Genomic DNA, 20,433 nt, shown 5'->3' with positions numbered 1-20,433 from the left:
TACATTTTAATACCCTTTTGTTTTTCATAAACAAATATGTTTACACAAATATACTGACACAATGAGTGTTTCTGCACAATCCTCTGTTTTTAGGATTATCGGTTTTTAGAAGTATGACAGACAGGTGTGTTTATACTGCACTATTCTCTGTGCATGATTTATTGTGAGTGTTTCCCGTCTCTCGCCTCACGGTGGCGTCAGCATCCCGTCAATCATCCTTTCACACTCCAGGAAAGCTCACAGTCACCGGTCAGGTAGGAGTGCGTGGGAAAGGAATCAGGAACTTCGACGCACAACTCCTTAACCAGACCAATGATTCTCACAGTCCGCGGTTTTTCGAGCTTTAACCCATGAAACACCCGCCATATATCCTTCAGGTACGTTTGTTTCTCGGCGAAGTGCATAACTGTGTCCTGTTAAAGGTGTTTGGGTAGTTTTGATGGATTTGTGTAGCGTGTTAGCAGATTAGCAGGTAGGAATGAGAGCGAACCTGTTTCCTCAGGTCTGCTCTCTCTGTCTTCTCCGGAAATAAACTTTCAACGCTTGATTTAATGAATAGAAATACCTGTATGTTTACGACAAAGGTTTGTTAGAGACGTAACGTTTGCGAGAAGCGAAAGACAAAAGTGTCTGCCACAGGTAAGCTCACCTGAGGGAAGGAAATTCTCCTTTGAGTTTTCAAAGTTTTAAAGGGTTAACGTTATTTTATGCGATTGTCCTGGCTTTTGGCATTTCCGATGTTTGCTGTAATATGTTTGATTTAAATGTTTGTTGCTTGTCATTTGACATTGCTGTGTCATTGCGTGAAGTATGTTATATTGCACTTTAATGCGTAATTTGAGGATAGTGACACGTTGTGCAATATAGCTAAACGGACACTGCAAAGGCATAATATGAAACCAACGTGCTGTCATTCAGTTAAATGGTCTTAAATAGTCTTTCTTTAAATAAAGTGATTTGTTTTGTTATGTATACTTAGGTTAGGCGAGCATGCTTGAGAGCTATTGTGTTTGAGTTATCAGGTTTCGGTGTAACTTCTGTCACATGCTTTGGTCTTCAACGTGTCGCATTTACTGTTGTTTGAAGTTGCCTTTAACTTAACAGAAACCTTTATCTGTGTGTTCGTGTCTTATATTTAATTCACTGCAGTTTTCCCATGTTGAATGTTCGTGTGTTGTATAATGCTGTGTCTGTTTATGTGTGTTAGTCCATAGTCAGGAGGACTGTTAAATGAAAAAGTCTGACTCATCCGATCCCTCATAAACAATCTGGTTTTGTCTGAGTGAATGAAAATTTTGGCTGCTCCAGAAGCATAAAAGAACGCTTTTGATCTCTGTCCTCCTCTCCCTCTCATTAAATGGATAGTTCACCCGAAAATAAAAATGCTGCCATCGTTTGCTCACGCTCTTGTCATTTTAAACACAAAAAATGATATTTAGGAAGATGCTGTTAACTTGCACCCATGGGCGTAGGTTTGGTCTCAGCTTTGGTGGGGACACCCCCCCGGAAATATTTGATTGTAAGTTACCGGTGCTTTTATGGCGATTTCCTTTTTTATTTCAGACTGTTGGCAATACAGAATATCATAATACAGAAGTGAATCTACTACATCTCATTTTGTATCCTGACCCCGATACACCATCCTGTAAAATGTTCCTAAAGAGCTAGTATAACTGTATAAAATCTGAACAATCAAACGTTTTATTAACATAAATTATTATGTACATTAGTACTTACACTAACAAAAAATACTGTCACAAGGAAGTACTTTCAGAACTTGTGGAGCAAAACAATTCTAAATAAATAAATATAATAACCTTTTTTTATTATAAACACTATTTACCCTTCAGTACCTCGAATAAATACTCACACTCATGTTAATACCTGGGAATGTGAAATGCTGAACAACCATATACGGTTTATTAACAAACAAACATAATTGACTATACGTTAGTAGCCTATTTATACTTCATTAATTTTGTAGTCTATCCCATGGCTAGCAAGTTTAACCCTCCTACCAGATAGTGTTATTTGTATATTATCAATCAAATAATGATTCATTATATTTGAATAACCAACAGTGTTAACTTTTGCCTTTTACATTGCCAACACGTTTTTCCAGCACATGTGTGTAGCAATGCAATGACAGTCCTTCATTAAACTGTGGGTGGTTTCCCTTTTATTTCTCTGCATGTAGGGTAGGGTACACTCACGAATACATAAACAGAATGTAGAAACGAAAAATGTCTCAGATCCTCTGTTTATGTTGACTGCAAGATGCTAAGTTAAGATAGGCTAATTAACATTCAGTGACTTGCTAACGTAGCATTCTATCATCCTGGGTAACATACTATTACCACATCATACTATTCTCCACAGTAGAATCTTCATTTGAAAGCCTGGTAAGTCACTACTGCTGCTAGTTTATTTGTGTGGCTAATTATTTTGCCTACTTACACTCTGCTTTATGAAAAAGCTTCGTATATCCACTTTCTTCTTCTTGGGTGGGATAGCGGATCTAAAAAAAGTACAAAAAGGGGCAATATTAAATTGTGTAATCAAATTACGGCATTTCTTGTACTGTCGTTGGAATCGATCCAAATAGCAGCGCAAAGATCCAAAAAGCAGTTCAAAGGAGCTTGCTAAATATTGGTGGGGACAAATTTGTCATCTCAAAATATTGATTTGGACTAGTAGCGTCCCCCCCTAAACCTACGCCCATGCTTGCACCCATTCACTTGCATTGGTTTTGTGTCCGTACAAGAGAAGGTAATGGGTGCCGTTGCTGTTTAGCTTGCAACTTTCTTTAAAATAGCTTCTTTTGTCTTTTCGTGGAAGAAAGAAAGTCAAACAGGTTTTAAATGAAAAGAGGATGAGTAAATTATGACAGAATTTTGATTTTAGGTTACCCTTAATTTAAATGAACCCTCCCCCCACAATATAATCATCGTTAGCCCCTAAAAATACTTTACTGAGATTCTTGACACCTCTCGATCTCATCCCTCATTGGATAAGGCGTTTGTTCAGTAAGCTAGTGTTAAGTTACGATTTACTATGGTCAGTGGCTTACCAAAGGCTTTTTTCACCTTTATTTTTGAGCAGATTTCATTGCTAGAATTGATTCATATATCATTTTACAAGGCAGAAAATAACATCACAGTTGTGACTATAGGCTACTAGAACCTTGTATATACATGAACGTTTGATATAGATCCATTCATAAGTGAAAGGGTGACAATAATGTTGAGTCACATTCTATGGCAAAAATGATCTGCTTGCAGACAGTGCAGTGATTCTTTATCCAAATTATAAAAGGACAATGACTTGCATACTGTAAGAGTGGCGGGGTTCACCGATAGGTCAGTGTATTATTACAGTTGACAAATATCCTAGTAAAAAAATCGCAGTGTTTTTTAACACTGCACAAACATTGTCACAGAATACCACCAACATAACATTTAAAACCAAATAAATTTTTTAAACGAATATATTTAAGATATAATTATATCATTTAAGATAATGGACCAATGTATACATCTTGTGAAAGGGTCTATAGGTAGTTTTAAAATGTTACATGATGTGGACTACATTGGGGACTAGATTTGAGAGTTTTGTTTAAGTGTTGTGGATCAAATATATACACTGATATAGTAAAATGATCTTCTTTTTCTGCTTCAGCTGATTAAATATCAACATTTCACCTCATCATGCCCTTCCTCTGTCATTGACATTTGACCTCTGGCAGCGATGGCAGACCGCTCTTTGGCTCCAGGTCAGACTTACATAGAGGTGGAATACGACTATGACTACAAATCCAAAGATCGTAGCATCACCATTAAGCAGGGGGAATGTTACCTGTTGCTAAAGAAAACCAATGAGGACTGGTGGCAGGTGCGCAAGGATGAGAACAGTAAGCCCTTCTACGTCCCTGCGCAGTACGTGCGAGAAGTGCGGCGGGCTCTCATGCCCCCTTCCAAACCCCTCCCGAACTCAGTTACCAGCGCAGGGGCCCGTGGGAGAACCATTCGGCCTTCTGCCCTGGAGATACAGAGGTCAGATGATAACAGAAAGAGCCCATGTCCCTCGCCTTCCATTGGGCATAATGCGCTACTTCCTCCCAGGGATGACAGGGGCAGCCCGAGCAGCCCCACAGGGATGGTCCCACATACACAGACCAACACATCCCAGTGCTCTTTGCCTCGGACGAGAGCGGAGTCCCCGAGCCGCAAAGCGAATGGAGAGAAGGATAAAAACAGAGAGTTGGAAAAGAGGGAACGAGGAGTGGAAAAAGGTGCAGTTCAGGAACAGGTGACTGGAGAGGGTGGCGACTCGGATAAGAATAGGAATGACTCTGAATCCGGGGAAGAGCTCAGCAGCAGTTCCAATGACAACCTACAGGTGAGACTAACAGAACACAACAAATATCTTTACCAATGTATTTCCCCTTTCCCAAAACACTTATTTGACCTCGTCTCTTATTCTTTTAGTATCCTTTAAGGTTGTCAACAATGTTTGTGATTGCATTACATTTCTAGTAAATGTTAAAATGGCCATCTGTGCACCCGTTCTGCTTGTTTTCTTCCATTTGTCGACATCCAATAACACTTTAGTGTATTCATTGATTTGTATATTAATTTATGTAGACAATTTACACTAGTTGTCACAGGAGCCTCAATTCATTTATTTCATGCGATGTCTTGTGATCATTTCAGCCAAGACAGCTCTTGCGTAACCTGGTTCTCTCTCATGGAGTCACACTTCCTCTCCTCTTTCTAAACCATTTATTTTCTTAATCTCCTCCCACTGTCTTTTCTTTCCTCTTCCTCCCCACATCATTTCTGTTTAACAGCACATATTTTGTCATCTTGGCATGTGTAGGATGACACGAATTTCCTTGCTGACATTGGTTTTCTCTTCCTCTGTTATGGGCTGTGTAATATAGATGTCTGTTGTGTCTGTCAGCTATATAGGGAAGTCTGACCACCAATTGCATTAAGTGTCCAACATTTGTCGGTGCTCTGCGTTCGTCTCTTTGCATTTCTTAGTGTAAACACATGTGGGATGCACATTACAAAACTCAACTCAAAATAGCGGTCTTTGCCTATTCATTTCATTAGACTACTACAAGCCATTAGTGAAGACTCTTTAAAACTACTTTTAAAACTCTTTAAAACTACTTTTAAAACCAAGCAAGGTGTCTTCAGTTTGTGTGAATCTGTCTGTTAACGTGTGTTAAGGGAAATTTGTCGGATTTCATGAACTGAGTACCATGTATGTCTACCTTTCTCTCTCTCTGTCATCATCCTCCGTCTGTGCATCTCTCAGCTGTTTCACCGTGCTAACTTCGGAGTTTGATAGTTAAAAGAGAACACTCTGGACATTTTCACATCCTCATCGGATTTGCTGTTTGTGTGGAAGCAGAAGGATTGTCTTTCTGGTTGTATGAAGATTGACTTAATCTCTCTGAGAACAGAGGGATAGTGAGAGAGAGGGTTTGGGTCGGGGTGTTCAGCGTGATGTGACTGTTGAATGGGAGGGGTGATGAGGTGTTGCTGATGTGTGTTAGCACTGTGTGCACTGGCTTTAGCATCCTGTATCCTTCTGCTTCAGTATTAGAGTTGCTTGCGGACACATTTTTCGCTTTAGGATATTCCGTACTGAACAGCACTGCAGAGACACAATGTACCCTGAGGGACCGGTAAGACATGCACTCTTGGCTATGTTATTATTGCATTAACCACAACCGTACTTATATAGACAGTATACATACTTATCATAATCATCTCTATCTTTTTTCTGTCTCTTGCAAAATACCTCTCTTCCCTCTTGTCTCGGTCATACATACCTTTGTTATGTTACAGGAGCATTATGATCCAACCCTCATTTCTCTTAGTCATGCAAAGGCAGATGTGCTGATGTGTGCATCACACACAGTCACACAGTTCTACACCCACACAAACACACAGCAGTTGTTTTAAAAAGTAACACACAAAGCAGGAACATGATGTGCTTGTATCTTGTTTTAGTGCCTGAGGTACTGTGACGACGATGTGCATGTGTTAAGGTTGTGTTGAAATCAATTGTGTGTGTCTTCGTATTGTTTTGTGTGTGTGTGTATGTGTGTGTGTGCGCGCTTATTACATAAGCTCTGCTACATAACAGCTCGGTGGACAGCTGGCCTGGGAAAGACACACACACAATAATACAAATACACTTGTGTAACAATTTACACGTGGAGTGGAGCTCCACATGCATGCAGCAACATTTTAACATTTGGCTTTTCCTTACACACTGGGAAAAAAAACCATTTTATTTCTGTAACTTCTGCCATGATACAGATTAAATGCATAATCTGTTTTAATCTGTTTGCTCCGTCATCCAATCGCATGATTTATTTAAAGTCCCAATGAATTAACAATTTACCCTGTTGTCTTTGGAAGTCTATACAAAATATAAAATATTTAATTTGATTTAAAACCTGATTGTGCTCCATAGTTGTACATTTATTACGATGTTTGCTTGAAAGTTATTCCTTGACATAAATATGTTAGTGTATCTTATTCTCTTCCTTTTAGAGGCCTTCTGTGAGCTCCGGTTCGAAGCCACAGTTGAATTGTCTCAAACTTCCTGAAACTATATGATATATACCAGATCAGTGTATTCAGTGCTTCAGTGCATTCTGAGTTTTATAGTGTATCTGAAAAAGCTGTTGAATTACCTTTTAAGATTTTTACATTTTCAGAAATTGATGACGCACACATAGACCTTTTACAAACTTTTGGATATTCTTTTTTGCGGCAGTCAAAAGACGCAAACAGATTTTTCTTCATATAGCGAGGAGCTTTCCAGGACTAGTCAGCTGTGACTCTGAGTGGATTAAGCTTTAATCATGATGTGTGTGTGATCTTGAAATGATCTCTGATGACCAGGGCTGGTCTGGGACGAAAAATCTGAGGGTTGAATGGTTAATTCTGTCGATGGGGGGGAGGGGAGCACACTGTACGTGTCTTTTGACTTCGCATAGCATGCATTCGCATTTATAACACATCTGTCTGAGCAGCTGAAGCGTCCGTTCCGGCCCCAAAAGATTGCGGCCCAACGGTGAAACGCCCGGAACGCCAGATGGCCAGTCCGCTGAATGAGGGGTTAAATCATGGTTTCTCTATCTTTCTAAGCAATCCGTTTTTTTTAATGTTGTAAGCGATCTTAATAGCTTTTTCTTTGATTTCTTTTTTTCCCTTTTATAAGCAATAGAAGTGCAGGCCTATTACAGGGAGACGTGGAAGCTTGCAGACACGTCTGAAGGAGTGACTTTAGGGCATGTTGCCACACAGTGTTCAGAAACACAGCAGTATTGCAGGAAAGAGGAATGCAATGTAAAGTTGAGACAGACAAAATTTGGTAGAGAAGAAAGATTCGATGGAAACTCTAAAGTTTAGAAGGAGAAAAAATAGCCAGGTCAAGAAGATGGAGGTACATAGGGAGTTGTAAAGTTACAACTTATAACCAGACAGACTAAATGGAAGTAAAGAGAGAACCAGAGGGAGTTATAGCAGAGAAGAAAACCTTTGGGAGTTATTAAGGTACCTTTGCTTGCTTCTGGTTTCCAGGGATTGTGTTCTGACATGATCGCATACGCTTCCTCATTCCAACACTCACACCATCTTGCCTTCAATCCTATTCACGTTCCTGAAACAAACACACATGTAAAGAATATATATTCTTTATACATGTCTTTCTGTAGCCACGGCTTTGTGCACCGCACAGATTAATGCTGAACTATATTCTTCTTTTGGCTTAGATTGATGTTGACTTACTGTAATGCTTGATTTTGTACCAGTGTGTCACGAGCTTTAACAAAACACTATATTGTATTTTTTATTAATTACAGATATTTTGTAGCTATAAATGAAGCGCTTCACTTGTGATAATAAAACTGAGACTGCAGAGGAGTTGAAGTTAGTAATGTCAGCCAGTCAGTTTTTTTTGTCATAAATTTTTGTAGTCATGTTTAGAGCTTTAACTGTTGCACCAAAGGGTTTGTCAGAGAAGTCCTTGTTATTTGTATATTTTCATGACCTCCGTTTTATGGTGAGAAGGCTGCTCATTTTTATATGAGTGTTCTCAGGTCCTGCCCTTTTTAATGACAATTCACAAAACAGGATGAGCATTACGCTACCTGCTGGCTATTCAATGTTATGTCTCAGTCTGGTTACTTTCACGCCCAGTCTCTGTAATCCTGTAAAAGGAGCAGACTTTATTAAGTGTTTAGTAGAGATGTAACGGTATGAACATTTCACATCACTATTATAGCGAACAAATTTATCACAGTTATTTTTTATTTTACAAACAATGTCCTGGAAATATGCAAAAAGTACTGATACCAAGTTTTATACTGTATTGATGTGACTTGCTAAAAGTAGTTTCTGTTGTCATAAACATCAAACAAATGACATAAAAATTGAGCAGATGAGGATGAATATGTATGTCTCATGTAAATAACAAAATTTTTAGGGATGCAGCGATATGTACATTTCGACCGATATCAATAACCGATAATTTTTTAACATTGGAAGCCGATAACCGGTGTATTGGCCAGTATCTAAATATTAATATGAAATTTCCGAAGACTGAACTAAGGCAAAAAGTGGACAACTGCTTTTATTTGAAAACACTGACTGCAGAAAACAAGGTAACCGTCAGTTCTCTTCTTTCCCCTGAAGATCATGTACCAAGTCTACTTTTCACTAGTTGAAGATTCTTCAACCTTCAAACTTTTCAGGTTTATTTTCAATGTAATAAACAAATTTGTAGATATTCTTCCAGAGCAACCCAGAAAAATTATTAGCCACATGTCTAACAGGTCTCAAGACAGAAAGCATACACACAGCAGTCTGATTCAAACAATATACTTTTGTTCCTATAATTCACACATTCGTAAATACTGTATCTACATACTGTACCTACATCAACATTGGTTCGCTAATAGCAGTGAGTGAATGATCATGACAGAAAGATAGTACTGTACAGTATGTATGTAACTGTGAGCAGCTTGCAGCTGAAGAACTTTAACCAGAGGAAATTATTTATAATTTATCATGCATCCTTGATAATGCATCTCTGCTATACTTTTGCTAACTTTGGCTGACGCCAGAGGTCGCGTTAACCGGAAATGATCGGTCATCGGCAGATTTTTTTTTAACCAGTGACGGAAAAATCTTAAGGCCGTCCGTCATTTTGACGGATTACAATAAGGGCAATTTGGTCCTCCCAGTTTTGTCATATCATTAAAGAGTGATCGTAGCCTTGCCCTGAACATGATCGCTAAGAGACGTGTGTTTCCCCTTCATTAGCATACTCGCTAATTAATGTCTGGTCCATTTTGGAAAGAGGCACTCGGTGTTTAGAGGGTTTTTTTAAGTGACTAGCGTCTTTTTGGATAAACAATAGCTTCAGTGAGTGGAAACATCTCTCTCTCTCTCTCTGCGACTTGCGTCTGTTAATTTAGTGGAAGAAGTAGCACGCCACGTGACTAAACCACAGCTTAACGTAAATTGTAAGTGAGTACAAAACACCATTTACAAGCATGACATATGAACATAAAAATTTTTCCGTAATTATTTTATAGAAACAAAAACTTTGAATATATAAATGAATATAAACAACAACGGCTTTATTGGGCATTCAGTTGTATTAAAATACAGCAAGTTACGAGACTTAACGCAAGTACAGCACGCTGACGCCACAAACATGCTAATTACTACGACGGGTAATGATAGATTATGACAGATTTTTTAGGAGCCTAAAGAAGTCTAGCGCAACTTCTGGCTGATGCTGGACAGTATTTACCGTTAGTAACGATAAGTTGATAAGGTTTAATGATAACTAAAATATGGCATGATATTACTAACTGTTGTACGTTTTTATTGTGGTTTATCATAAAACCGTTAATCATTACATCCCTAGTGTTGAGGCTTACACAACACTTTGGTTCAGGTTCACCTTGGGGTCACAATGGGGTGTTTTTCACATTTCACATAAATCATTTCAAAAACCCTCTCCAGCACTTGAGAAAAGAAGTAACTGCACACATCCTGTGTTACAACAGATTTTGCCGCTTGCAGGTTTAGTATCAGTTCTGATATGATACTTCTCACGAAGACTTTCCAGCTCATTTCCAACATGAATTAGCTTTAACTTCATTCTAATGTTTGTGAATTTTAAGTATTCTAAATGAACGGCCGGATGCAAGAGTTTAGTCGTTTTCATAAAACACACCCAGTCCATCTCCATATTAGGGCTTTCCGTCTAACCTTTCCTTTACCACCTGTGGTCACTCCATGCAGCCCCATGTGACGCTCTATCAAGTAAGTCCAAGTGCGCAGTCCTCAAAATCAGTTCATACACAAGAAAACACCTGTTATACAGAGTTCTCGATTGCCCGATTCACATTTTGCATCTAAAACTGTGTGGAAAACACGAGCCGCATCACTTTCTCTCTTTAAATGACCCGCAGTGCGAGCGTGTCACTTTAATAAAAAGTTTATTTCCATCTCGATCCTAGAAAAATATAGATGGATGGAGTACATAACTAGTATCCTAAAATGAATAAAAAAATATTGTTTAAATTCGTTATTTTGTTTTGTTTTTCGCACAAAGTATTCTCGTTGCTTCAAAAAGCCATTGTGAGCGGATGACCAATCAAACAATGTCTTTAGTACTTTTCTGGACCTTGACAACAACTTTAACCATAATGTCTATGAGGAGGCCTGGAAATCTCTCGGATGTCTCCTAAAATATCTTTATTTTGTTCCGAAGAAGCCAGGGGTCTTAAAAAATGTTGAACGTCATGTGGATGAGGAAAAAATAACACAATTTTGATTTTAAGCTGAACATTTCCTTTAACATTTGCTTTATACATGGAGTTCTCTCAGCGTTACTCTGTTTCAAGTTCTTTTTTGTGTGCTGTTTGGGCTCATGTGGACCTTATTAGTGCATTAGTCCAGAGTTCTGACCATTACACTCTTCAGTCTGGTGACCTTATCATCACTGTGGCTTAACGTGTCATCCTAGGTCACCACTCACACACACATACATAATAATAATAATTCATTTTATTTGTAATGCACCTTACATTTTAAGAAAATCTCAAAGTGCTACAAGAAAATACATAATTAAATTTGAACAATAACAAACTAGACATGTTTTTTACCTGACAATGATGCATGCTGGGATGCTTACTGCTGTACAATCACTCATTGTGTACCCTATTTACTTGCATTATAACTTTGATAAACCCCCAATAAGAAACCTCATCATATCAAACCTCTCGCTTTCTCCTTTATGTGCTTAGGCATAATTGAATTACTTGGGAGGTCGTTTTTTTGTATAACAGTCCTCGTACACAGTACTGACATCTTATAGAGTTCAGCAAGATACCGTTACTCACTTTTTGACTAAGACATAACTACATTCAAGTGTTTGAGACCATCCGCTATGTTCTGTAATATCTATGGGTTGCAGGTTGTTCTAGTTTGTGCTTTTTCTATCAATTGCAAATCTTGTTAAAAGGCCTTGTTGTATTGAAAGTGAACATCCAGGTTTGTGTGTTTGTTAAAAGGGTTTGGAATGTGGTTGAGCTGGATCTTCTATAAATAGTGCGCGGTAAAAAGTGACAGTCTCTCTTTCTCTATGACTGTCAAACAGCCGGTCTCTGTCTCTTTCATTCTATTGTAATTCTCCCTTAAATAGCGATGGTTAAAAAAACCTAAACAAACCCCAGCAAACGAAATGAATAGTGCTTTGTCCAGTCTAGCCTGCAATCTTACCGGATTCAAGATCTCTTCATTAGGTTTGATGGGTCTTTCTTTTTGCCTTCTTTGTTAAAGCAGCAATGTAGGCCTGACTCTCCTGTCTACACAAACCTGCAGGAGCTGAAGATCTCTCAGTCCTCCAACCCTCCGCTGCCGTCATCCTCTCCGCTCCACACCAATGGCGACTGGGAGACTCACAAAGACCAGAACGGCAGACACTTTTACTACAATCGCAGCACGCAGGAAAGAACCTGGAAACCGCCACGGGTGCGGGACAGCCTCACCAAGAAAGAGGAGAAACGGGAGACAACTGAAGCTGAGGTACACTACAAACAGAAAAAAAAAACATTCAATGCACATAAGGCACTATGAGGGGTGTTTTAGCACAATATCTTCATGCAATTGGCATGGTGGATGGTTGGGCTTGAAATTGTGACCATTTTTGTCGCATATGCTCCCTGTATTTAAAACGGGCACACTAAGAAATAGGTGAGCAAAAACAGTGTTCTTACACCACATTGAGCACCTTTTTCAGTTTTTTGGTCAGTTAACCCATTAACTACGTGGATACACAAGTCAACCAGCTGGTTGACTTGCCCAGTCAGGGTAATTCTCGAATTTACTAATTAGTTTTTTATATATATAAAAACATAACAGACAGTAGATGTCTGTTAACATCATCTATGAATTTATTAAAAAAAAATTAAACATTTGTATAAACGTTTTATTATAACATCCTATAAATACATTGTAAAAAGTGCACCAGTCTAAGTATTATAATAGGAGTTCAATAAAATTGCAAGTAATTAAAAACAACAAAATATAATGATAGTTAAACAATAAACATAATTAAAAGTTATTTGACCAATAAGTAACTCCATAAACTGTAAATCTAGTGACAATCTAAAACAAAACAGCTAAAAATATGTCCGTCCATCCTTTCTTTCAATCGCAGACTCATAAACATGTTCTTTTTATTAGAGTATTGAACAGAAAACGTTCATAGCAAACTACATATCTAGACAGCTGTAGCTTTATCTACTTGATGTTATTCCAAAAAACGCTTTGATACAATGGTTATTATGAACCAACAGTTAGCTAAGGTGGTGTCAAATTCATTATTCATTAAATTTAACCGAGCGTCACACACATTTTCTGAGGTTACATCGATATTTCTTTTATCACAATGTTTCAACAACATATTCTGTTAGAAGGTCTAGAACATGAAATCAGGTGAAAAAAATCTTTCCTAGACTTTAAGCATCACTTGCAGCAAGTGTTTGAAGAGAGCGCCACATCAAAATACTTTTTTTTCAGCTTCTCAGCATCAAATATATCCTTGCCGCACTGCCTCCCAGTGGATGGAATGGCATTATACACTTTAGTTATTGAGGTCAACAGTTACAATGCACGTTAAGGGGTCAACCTGTGCAACCTCAAACTATATTTGGGAACATTTGTGTGAGTGCACATTTTGTTGTGGTGCGGCCTGTTTTCATTACTGTACAGAACACGCTAATAACTGCACAAAGTATATGTCTGCTGTGAGCTACAGTGACCTGCCCAGCCATTCATAAATACAAAGGGATTTACCATCCAGCAGAGCTGCTTTCCCACTGTTTCTCTGCCTACATTTTGTATTTTTAAGGCGAATAAAAGACTATTTTCCCCTATATATTTCACCATTGAGGATTTCTTTAAAAAAGTGTAAAAATCTTGTCTCGGTCTCGTGAACTCAGTCTCATGTGTCGTCTCGTGGGAAAAGTGTCTCATCACTTCCCTAATAAACAGTCTCCCTCCATTCGTTACAACATGTTTTCTCTGGCCGTGGCAATTGCATATGGGGTAGCTCTCCTTTTTCTTAACCTGAGCTCTATGCACACAAAGCATTTCTGAGGGATTTGGTTCAGTTGTTCTTTGGGTGAAGTGATGATTCTAACTAGTATTGACCGGTGATGGTTAAAAAAGCTTGATTAACTTTCTCTTCTGTCTTGTATCTTTTTTCCTTGTCTGACTTCTTATGATGAATTAACTCCTTTTCTTTTCTCTCGATCTTTCTGTATTTCATTCTCCCTGTTTTCCACCTGTGATTGGTATGGGGAAGGCTCTGTCATCTGAGGAAAACTGTCTGAGCAGCCAATCAGATAGCCTGTACGGTTCGCCCACTAGAGGCTGGTCCGAGGAAATGGATGAGCGTGGACATATGTTTTATGTGTCTGCCTTTACTAAGGAGAAGGTACAAACTGTTTGACTAGACAAACATAACTACTGTTTTTTTTAATCTACTAATGACAAGATTCGCATGTGCACAAGGTTTATTTACGCTTACATATTTAACAGACGCTGTCTGTACGCGTGTTCCCTGGGGATCAAACTTATGACCTGCTACCACAATGCTCTACCAATAAAAGATGTGTTTTATTTGGAAACACTTATCATGCTCTATGTGTCTGTGTATAGTGGCTGCGAAACACGGATGAGCGAGGCAGGCTGTATAACTTCAGTAAAGATGTCTCCCGGTCTGAATGGGAACTGCCTAATGTTGGCCTCAAATCACAGGTAATGATTCAAGTGCTAACCAACATTAGAAACGTTTCACTGTTTCAGTTCAGGACTCACCAGTAACTGTTAGGGATGTAACGATTCTCTCGGCTCACGGGGTGATGCGATTCACGAGACTGATCTCCCGATATGGTTTTTCAAGATTTTTAACACAAAATTAGTTGAGACCAATTCGAAACGAAAAGTGTCCTAATAATATTTCTCAAATGCTGCACATTTCTTTGTAAAATAATAATATATTTTACACCAAATAACAAAACTAAATTGCCATTTTAAAACAAATTCCTGTGAGTAACAGTTTTATATAAAATAGTTCATCCTGGTTTCAGTGCCCTGTGGTACTTATTTGAAAGCATGTGCATGCCCGAGGTACACGACATTCAGTTAAAACTGTGCTTTTTATTTGTTATACACGATTGCCAGTCCTAATGAATCCTATTCTTTTATCCCTCGTCCCCTTTGTTTTAGTCTAACCACTCCCCTCTGCTGCCAGGAGGCGGTGACATCCACAAAACCCGTAGTCTTGACCGGAGACTGCCAGATCCTATTCCAATCAGTAGGTCGAGACACAGCACATATGCAGCGGATTGCAATGACAAGGTACACAAACACACAGAGACACGTACCAAAGTTCTGCGCGTCACTACCCCTATTAAAAACACAGTGGGGTCACACAGCAGACATTGTCAACTTCTACACCTAAGCGTATTTATTTATTATTTTAAGTATATATTCAGCTGTCAAACTGTATGCTAATTCTGATACAAGCACCCCTCAAACATCATTGCTACTCTGATAAAAACTGAATTCATTTGGTTGCTTGTGATGTAACAAAATACCCCCCAAGGTCTGGTCATAATCTTCACGTTTGCTTTCATGTCTAAAAGAGGTTTAAAAAGAAGTCCATCAAGGACCGGCGAGTCCTCTCCGCAAGTCGCAAAGGCACCACTCGCTCTCACCCATATAGGCCACAAGTCAGTGCAGCGTCACGCCGCCACCCTTAAAACCCCAGCAACCAATCACATCGCATGAAATCCTGCATGCGCACCTCCACCAATTGAACCTTCTTTCAGCAAATGCAACAGTGATTTCCGAAGACGTCATATTGCATGTTAAATTACGGTCACATTTATCACCCTGTTTGAGAATGCTTGAGAAAGGCTTGTTTATCAATATAATCAATCACAAGTGATAAAACATGTGTTGCCTGACATTGATCTGAATATGATGGAAGTGATTGTACTGACACAAAACGAATTTGGGCAATAATATGCGTACTTTGTTTTATTACAGATGTTTCCAGAATTTAAAATACGGTTGAGACTGACTAATTGTATTTCTTTTGTCTAGGACTCTACCAAAGCTGGCTCAGCGGACTCCGACACTTCCTGCCCCTCCTCTCCCAAACCCCCCCACTCTGTTAGTATCAAAAACATCAAACTTTTCTGCCACTCTCTCATCCTGCCCCTCAACTCAAACCTTTTTTCTTTGTCTTTGTTTACCTGAGTGCTAGCTGTGCTTTGTGATTTTTGTATGTCTCTCTCTGTGTGTGTGTGTGTGTGTGTGTGTGTGCGCGTGCGCTTGCGCGCGTGCCACAAATGAATAAAGAGGGTGTGTGTTAACGATTTATAAAGGAGTGTTAATAGAGTTTATAAGAAAGTATATATGTAGGCTATTTTGAAGAAGAAATTTGTGTTGGTGCATTTATTTTGAATTCATTTTGTGTGGTCAAAGGTGTGTTTAATGTTTATGAATTCCTAATGTGTCCTAATCCGCTTTGCACTGGTGTTGCCTAAGCCGATTTTAGGAGCGGCATCTGTTTTATAAGCTTTATTTGCTGGTTGTGTCTCTTGTGCGGGTTCTCTACTAATATTAAAACATGTTGTCTGCAATGTACAGTCACATAATCACATTAACAAACAGGCCTCAGTTTTGATTTGAATAGTTGTCCACTTTATCATTTCTCACATCGATTTCATTTTTATTCCTGCCAGCCTTCAGAGAAATGTGGCACTTTAAACATGACGAAAATCACAGAACATGGCAAGAAGGTCAGGTGAGTAAAAATGAGATGCACATGGAGGGAATTCATTCAGATGGATGAGGGAATACCCATAATGATATTCTGCCAGTGTTTGTGATGATCCAACTGGTCTCCTTGTTATACGTTTCTCCCACAGGAAGAACTGGACCTCCTTTTGGACAATTTTACGGGGTTCTTCACTGCTGTTTAATAAGAGCCAAGGGGGCGGAAGTGGTTGGGTGAGTGACAGTGCATAGCTCATGACTAGTAGACCACGTGATTTACATGGATGTTGTGTTTCATGTATCTCCCATTTCTGACCAGTTTGGAAGAGAGCAGAAGCTGGAGTTCAGTGTGGATCTGAGAGGAGGATCGGTGGACTGGGCATCTAAGGACAAATCCAGCAAGAAACATGTTTTAGAGGTAAGTGCTTTTAAGGGCATGATCTTGAAATCAGGGGAATGTTTAATATTGTGTGTGAGCCTTGTATGTTGTTACGGTCTACACAGACTGGATTATTTAACTTTAAACATGTGCTGTCTTAGTTAATGAATTCTAAACTAATTTTGTTGATTTTGATTTGTTGGTGTAGCTGAAGACTCGGCAGGGCTTGGAGCTCCTCCTGCAGTCAGATAATGACAACTGCATCAACGACTGGCACAAAGCGCTGACTGAAGCCGTAAACACACATGTGAGTATGAACACACACACAGAAAAAACAGTTTCCAGTTACCTGTGCAGTCAGTGTGAATAGTGACTTGAATAATATTCCACATTATTGGCCAAGAACAAAACTATGCAAATAAGTCAAACTAAACATAGGATGAATGCTAAGAGTTTAAAAGAATGTCAGTGCTTACGTGCATTTTTGTTCATGGGTTACAGGCATGGGAGTCTGATGAGGCCATTGAAGAGGACATGCCAGAATCACCTGACCCTGAGAAACATGACAAAGAGCACAGAGACTCCAAGAAAGCCAGAGGTGCGTGTGATTCTGTGTAATTTGTTACCTATAACTTTCAGCACTTTCAGTTTTTGAAATAGTCATTCCTTAAATGTACTTCCTGACCTGTCATGCTTTAGCTATGAAGAACTCCATCAGCATGGATAATTCAGAACAGAAGCTTAAGAAGACAAAGCTAAAGAAGTTCCTCACACGCAGACCCACTTTACAGGCCGTCAAGGACAAGGGCTATATTAAAGGTACCAAACATGGGCCCGTAAACACATACGATATCAGAACTGGTTGGACATGGGGTTACAGTGCTCTAAAAAAGTATAGTTAATTATAGGTTGTGTTCATTTGTCCTTTGGATGGTTGTTTTATCTTTGCTCTCTGTCTTTCTCTCTCTTTGTAGATCAGGTGTTTGGGTCCAGTTTGAAGAGTCTTTGTGACAGAGAGCTTTCCACTGTTCCTTATTTTGTGTCGCTCTGTATCGAACAAGTGGAGGAGAACGGTACATTTTTGTCCAACTTTTCCCATCTGACCCTAATGACTTAATTGACTCCTTCCACCAAAAATGAAAACAGACAATCCCTGTTTATTTCAGAGAATTGTCACTATAATTATTTTTACACTCATCCAACCCCAAGTCAGGTCACTGCATTTCCATGACATGTTATTTTATGTTTGTCTAGATTTAATAAGGTGTTTGATAATCCTATTACTGGCAGCAGCAATAGTAGCATAATGATGGCTTAAAATTTTCTCCCTATAACCTTGACGTGACACATTGTGATGTGTTTTTGTGAATTCATTTCAGTTTTTTTCTACACTGTAGGGTTAGGAGTGGATGGTTTGTACAGAGTCAGTGGAAATTTAGCCATCATACAAAAACTGCGATTTGCAATTAATCATGGTAAGTCATGTCTGCCTTCCCAGCTTCACTGATAGCACAAATAGTGAACTTTTTATTTAATTTGGTAAAAGTAAGGTTAAAAGCAAAAAGTGGAATACTTGAGATTATGTTTATTCTTTATAAAATACTACATAATATCTCAAAATGAAAAAAACATAAATTACAACTAAGCAAATCATCACAAACTTTTTTTTATCATGCATCTCTATTAACTTTTATTAATCATACAGTAGATGTTGTTGAGTATCTGATGAGTGCGATTTGGTGTTGATCTTGCTCAAACAAACAGATGAGAAGGTGGATTTAGGAGACAGTAAATGGGAAGACATTCATGTGACCACTGGAGCCCTGAAGATGTTTTTCCGTGAACTACCTGAACCTCTGTTCACCTACGTTTTCTTTAATGATTTCATCAGCGCCATCAGTGAGTGCAGGCAAATCACACGTGCTTGCTATATGTTGAAACGTTAGACAAGTTTAACACATTTGTTTGCATTATTTTGTAGAAATGTCAGATTATAAACAGAAAGTTCAGACTATCAAGGATCTGATGAAGCAGCTGCCACGGCCGAACCATGACACCATACAAGCGCTTTTTAAACACCTGAAAAAGTGAGTAATGTGTAATTTCGCTGAAAGAAAATGCTTGTTTCTGGGCCATTTATATAATTTGCTTATGAGATCCAAGTTTCATTGCATGATTCTATCACTTTTGAAAGTATTCGTTTACAACAAATCATGTTTTGACAATAATATAATAAGATATTCTAAAAATAAGATCTGTCCCATAAAAATACTTTTACTTTCTCTTATTCTGTTTGCAGAGTAATACAACACTCAGATGAGAACAGAATGACCAATCAGAGTGTAGCAATCGTGTTTGGCCCAACGCTCCTGCGGCCGGAGATGGAAACGGCAAATATGGCAGTGCACATGGTCTACCAGAACCAAATTGTTGAGCTCATTCTTATAGAATATGAAACGATATTTGGCAGGTAGGTCACACCCACAGAGACTCTTTGACCGAACTTAACAGGCCAGGACTGCTGAAGACCAACCGCCCTTGGACTGCCAGCCTGAACATGTTTTGCTCCGTTTACATAGGACCACACAATTTAGAAAAAGGTCCTCTTGTTTTGGCTTCAACAAAAAAATACTGTCCTATATCTTTATTGGGCTTAGTGTTGGACCGTTTATATGGATGTAATGCATATATCCGTTCCCATTGGACTTCATCCTTTTTGGACCATATTTGGATTAATCACATTCTCGTTTGGAAGGATGAGGGCATATGGAGAATTTCTGACTGAAAACGGCACTGATTGAGAATGAAGCGAAATGCTTTTATTCTAGATTTCCGTTCTGTTAATATCACATTTAAGTCTGATCTTGGAACAGCACGCCGAATGACTGACACAATGGACATGGAAATTATTATATTATATAAATAATAATAAAACTCCACGATGTATTACGTTCAGCTCACGAATGCCAGAAATGACCTCTGAAATGACCACTGCTGAGATGCACTGGAGTTACTGTGTTTAACATTCTAGGAGGACTGAGTTTTGGAATACGCTAAATAATTGTCTCGATTTCCTGTTGATAATTCTTTATCAAAGAAAGTTTCTGAACGTACTGCTTTGTTCATGCTGTATGTTAGTGTATGTCGGGTAAAATTCAGACTACCTGTTCCCTCTTTCCGCTTTCTTGGAAAGGAAATTTAATGACACGTGTGTGTGGCACATTTAACCCTTAGAGGATACATCCAACCTGACTCTGTTTCTCACAACACCCATAAAAAAAAACCACATGTTAAATATTATAATACAGAGCTGCAGTAAAATCTATCACATTCAGCTCTGCAAATGTTTTTGGTTTTTTGGTGACATAGGTACTAGAATACTTGTGGTACTCTGTTTTAAAAATGTTTTATGGTACTGAGTTTATGTGTGTACTTGGTGAGTAAGAGTACATGGAGGTGAAATCAAATGTATTAACATGGATACAAATGTTTTAAGAATTCAAATTTAACACAGATGGTTATTAAGTGTCTGTTGGCACTTTGCTGAGTTTTGTCTAGCAAGAATAAATATAATATAAAAAACTGTTTGGCGTTAACTATCAACATTTCTCCACCAGGGGGCAGCAAATACAAAGTTCTTAAAAATCCAAC

The 20,433-nt window shown here is 38.6% G+C and overlaps 1 protein-coding gene across 7 annotated transcripts; it reads left to right on the top strand.

Moving 5' to 3' along the window:
- The first annotated feature begins 257 nt into the window (after nucleotides 1-257).
- Nucleotides 258-20,358, top strand: arhgap12a (Rho GTPase activating protein 12a). Of its 7 annotated transcripts, XM_079451406.1 has the most exons (19): nucleotides 258-377; nucleotides 3,679-4,398; nucleotides 11,892-12,134; nucleotides 13,918-14,049; nucleotides 14,274-14,372; nucleotides 14,844-14,975; nucleotides 15,263-15,349; nucleotides 15,726-15,794; nucleotides 16,370-16,431; nucleotides 16,556-16,637; nucleotides 16,723-16,821; nucleotides 16,991-17,089; nucleotides 17,284-17,380; nucleotides 17,482-17,601; nucleotides 17,757-17,855; nucleotides 18,180-18,257; nucleotides 18,547-18,681; nucleotides 18,764-18,869; nucleotides 19,082-20,358. In XM_079451406.1, exons 2-19 carry the CDS (start codon nucleotides 3,748-3,750, stop codon nucleotides 19,254-19,256), a joined length of 2,565 nt encoding a protein of 854 aa, XP_079307532.1. In that variant the 5' UTR covers nucleotides 258-377; nucleotides 3,679-3,747; the 3' UTR covers nucleotides 19,257-20,358. The 7 variants fall into 7 exon arrangements, with proteins under 7 accessions (XP_079307532.1, XP_079307533.1, XP_079307538.1 ...); XM_079451407.1 differs by lacking the exon at nucleotides 13,918-14,049; XM_079451412.1 differs by lacking the exons at nucleotides 13,918-14,049; nucleotides 14,274-14,372.
- The last annotated feature ends 75 nt before the right edge of the window (nucleotides 20,359-20,433 follow it).

Source organism: Barbatula barbatula, assembly GCF_947034865.1.
Source record: "Barbatula barbatula genome assembly, chromosome: 3".
NCBI classification, from domain to species: Eukaryota; Metazoa; Chordata; class Actinopteri; order Cypriniformes; family Nemacheilidae; genus Barbatula; species Barbatula barbatula.
The sequence above is the reverse complement of the archived record's forward strand: the minus strand, read 5'-3'. Positions and strand labels throughout refer to the sequence as shown.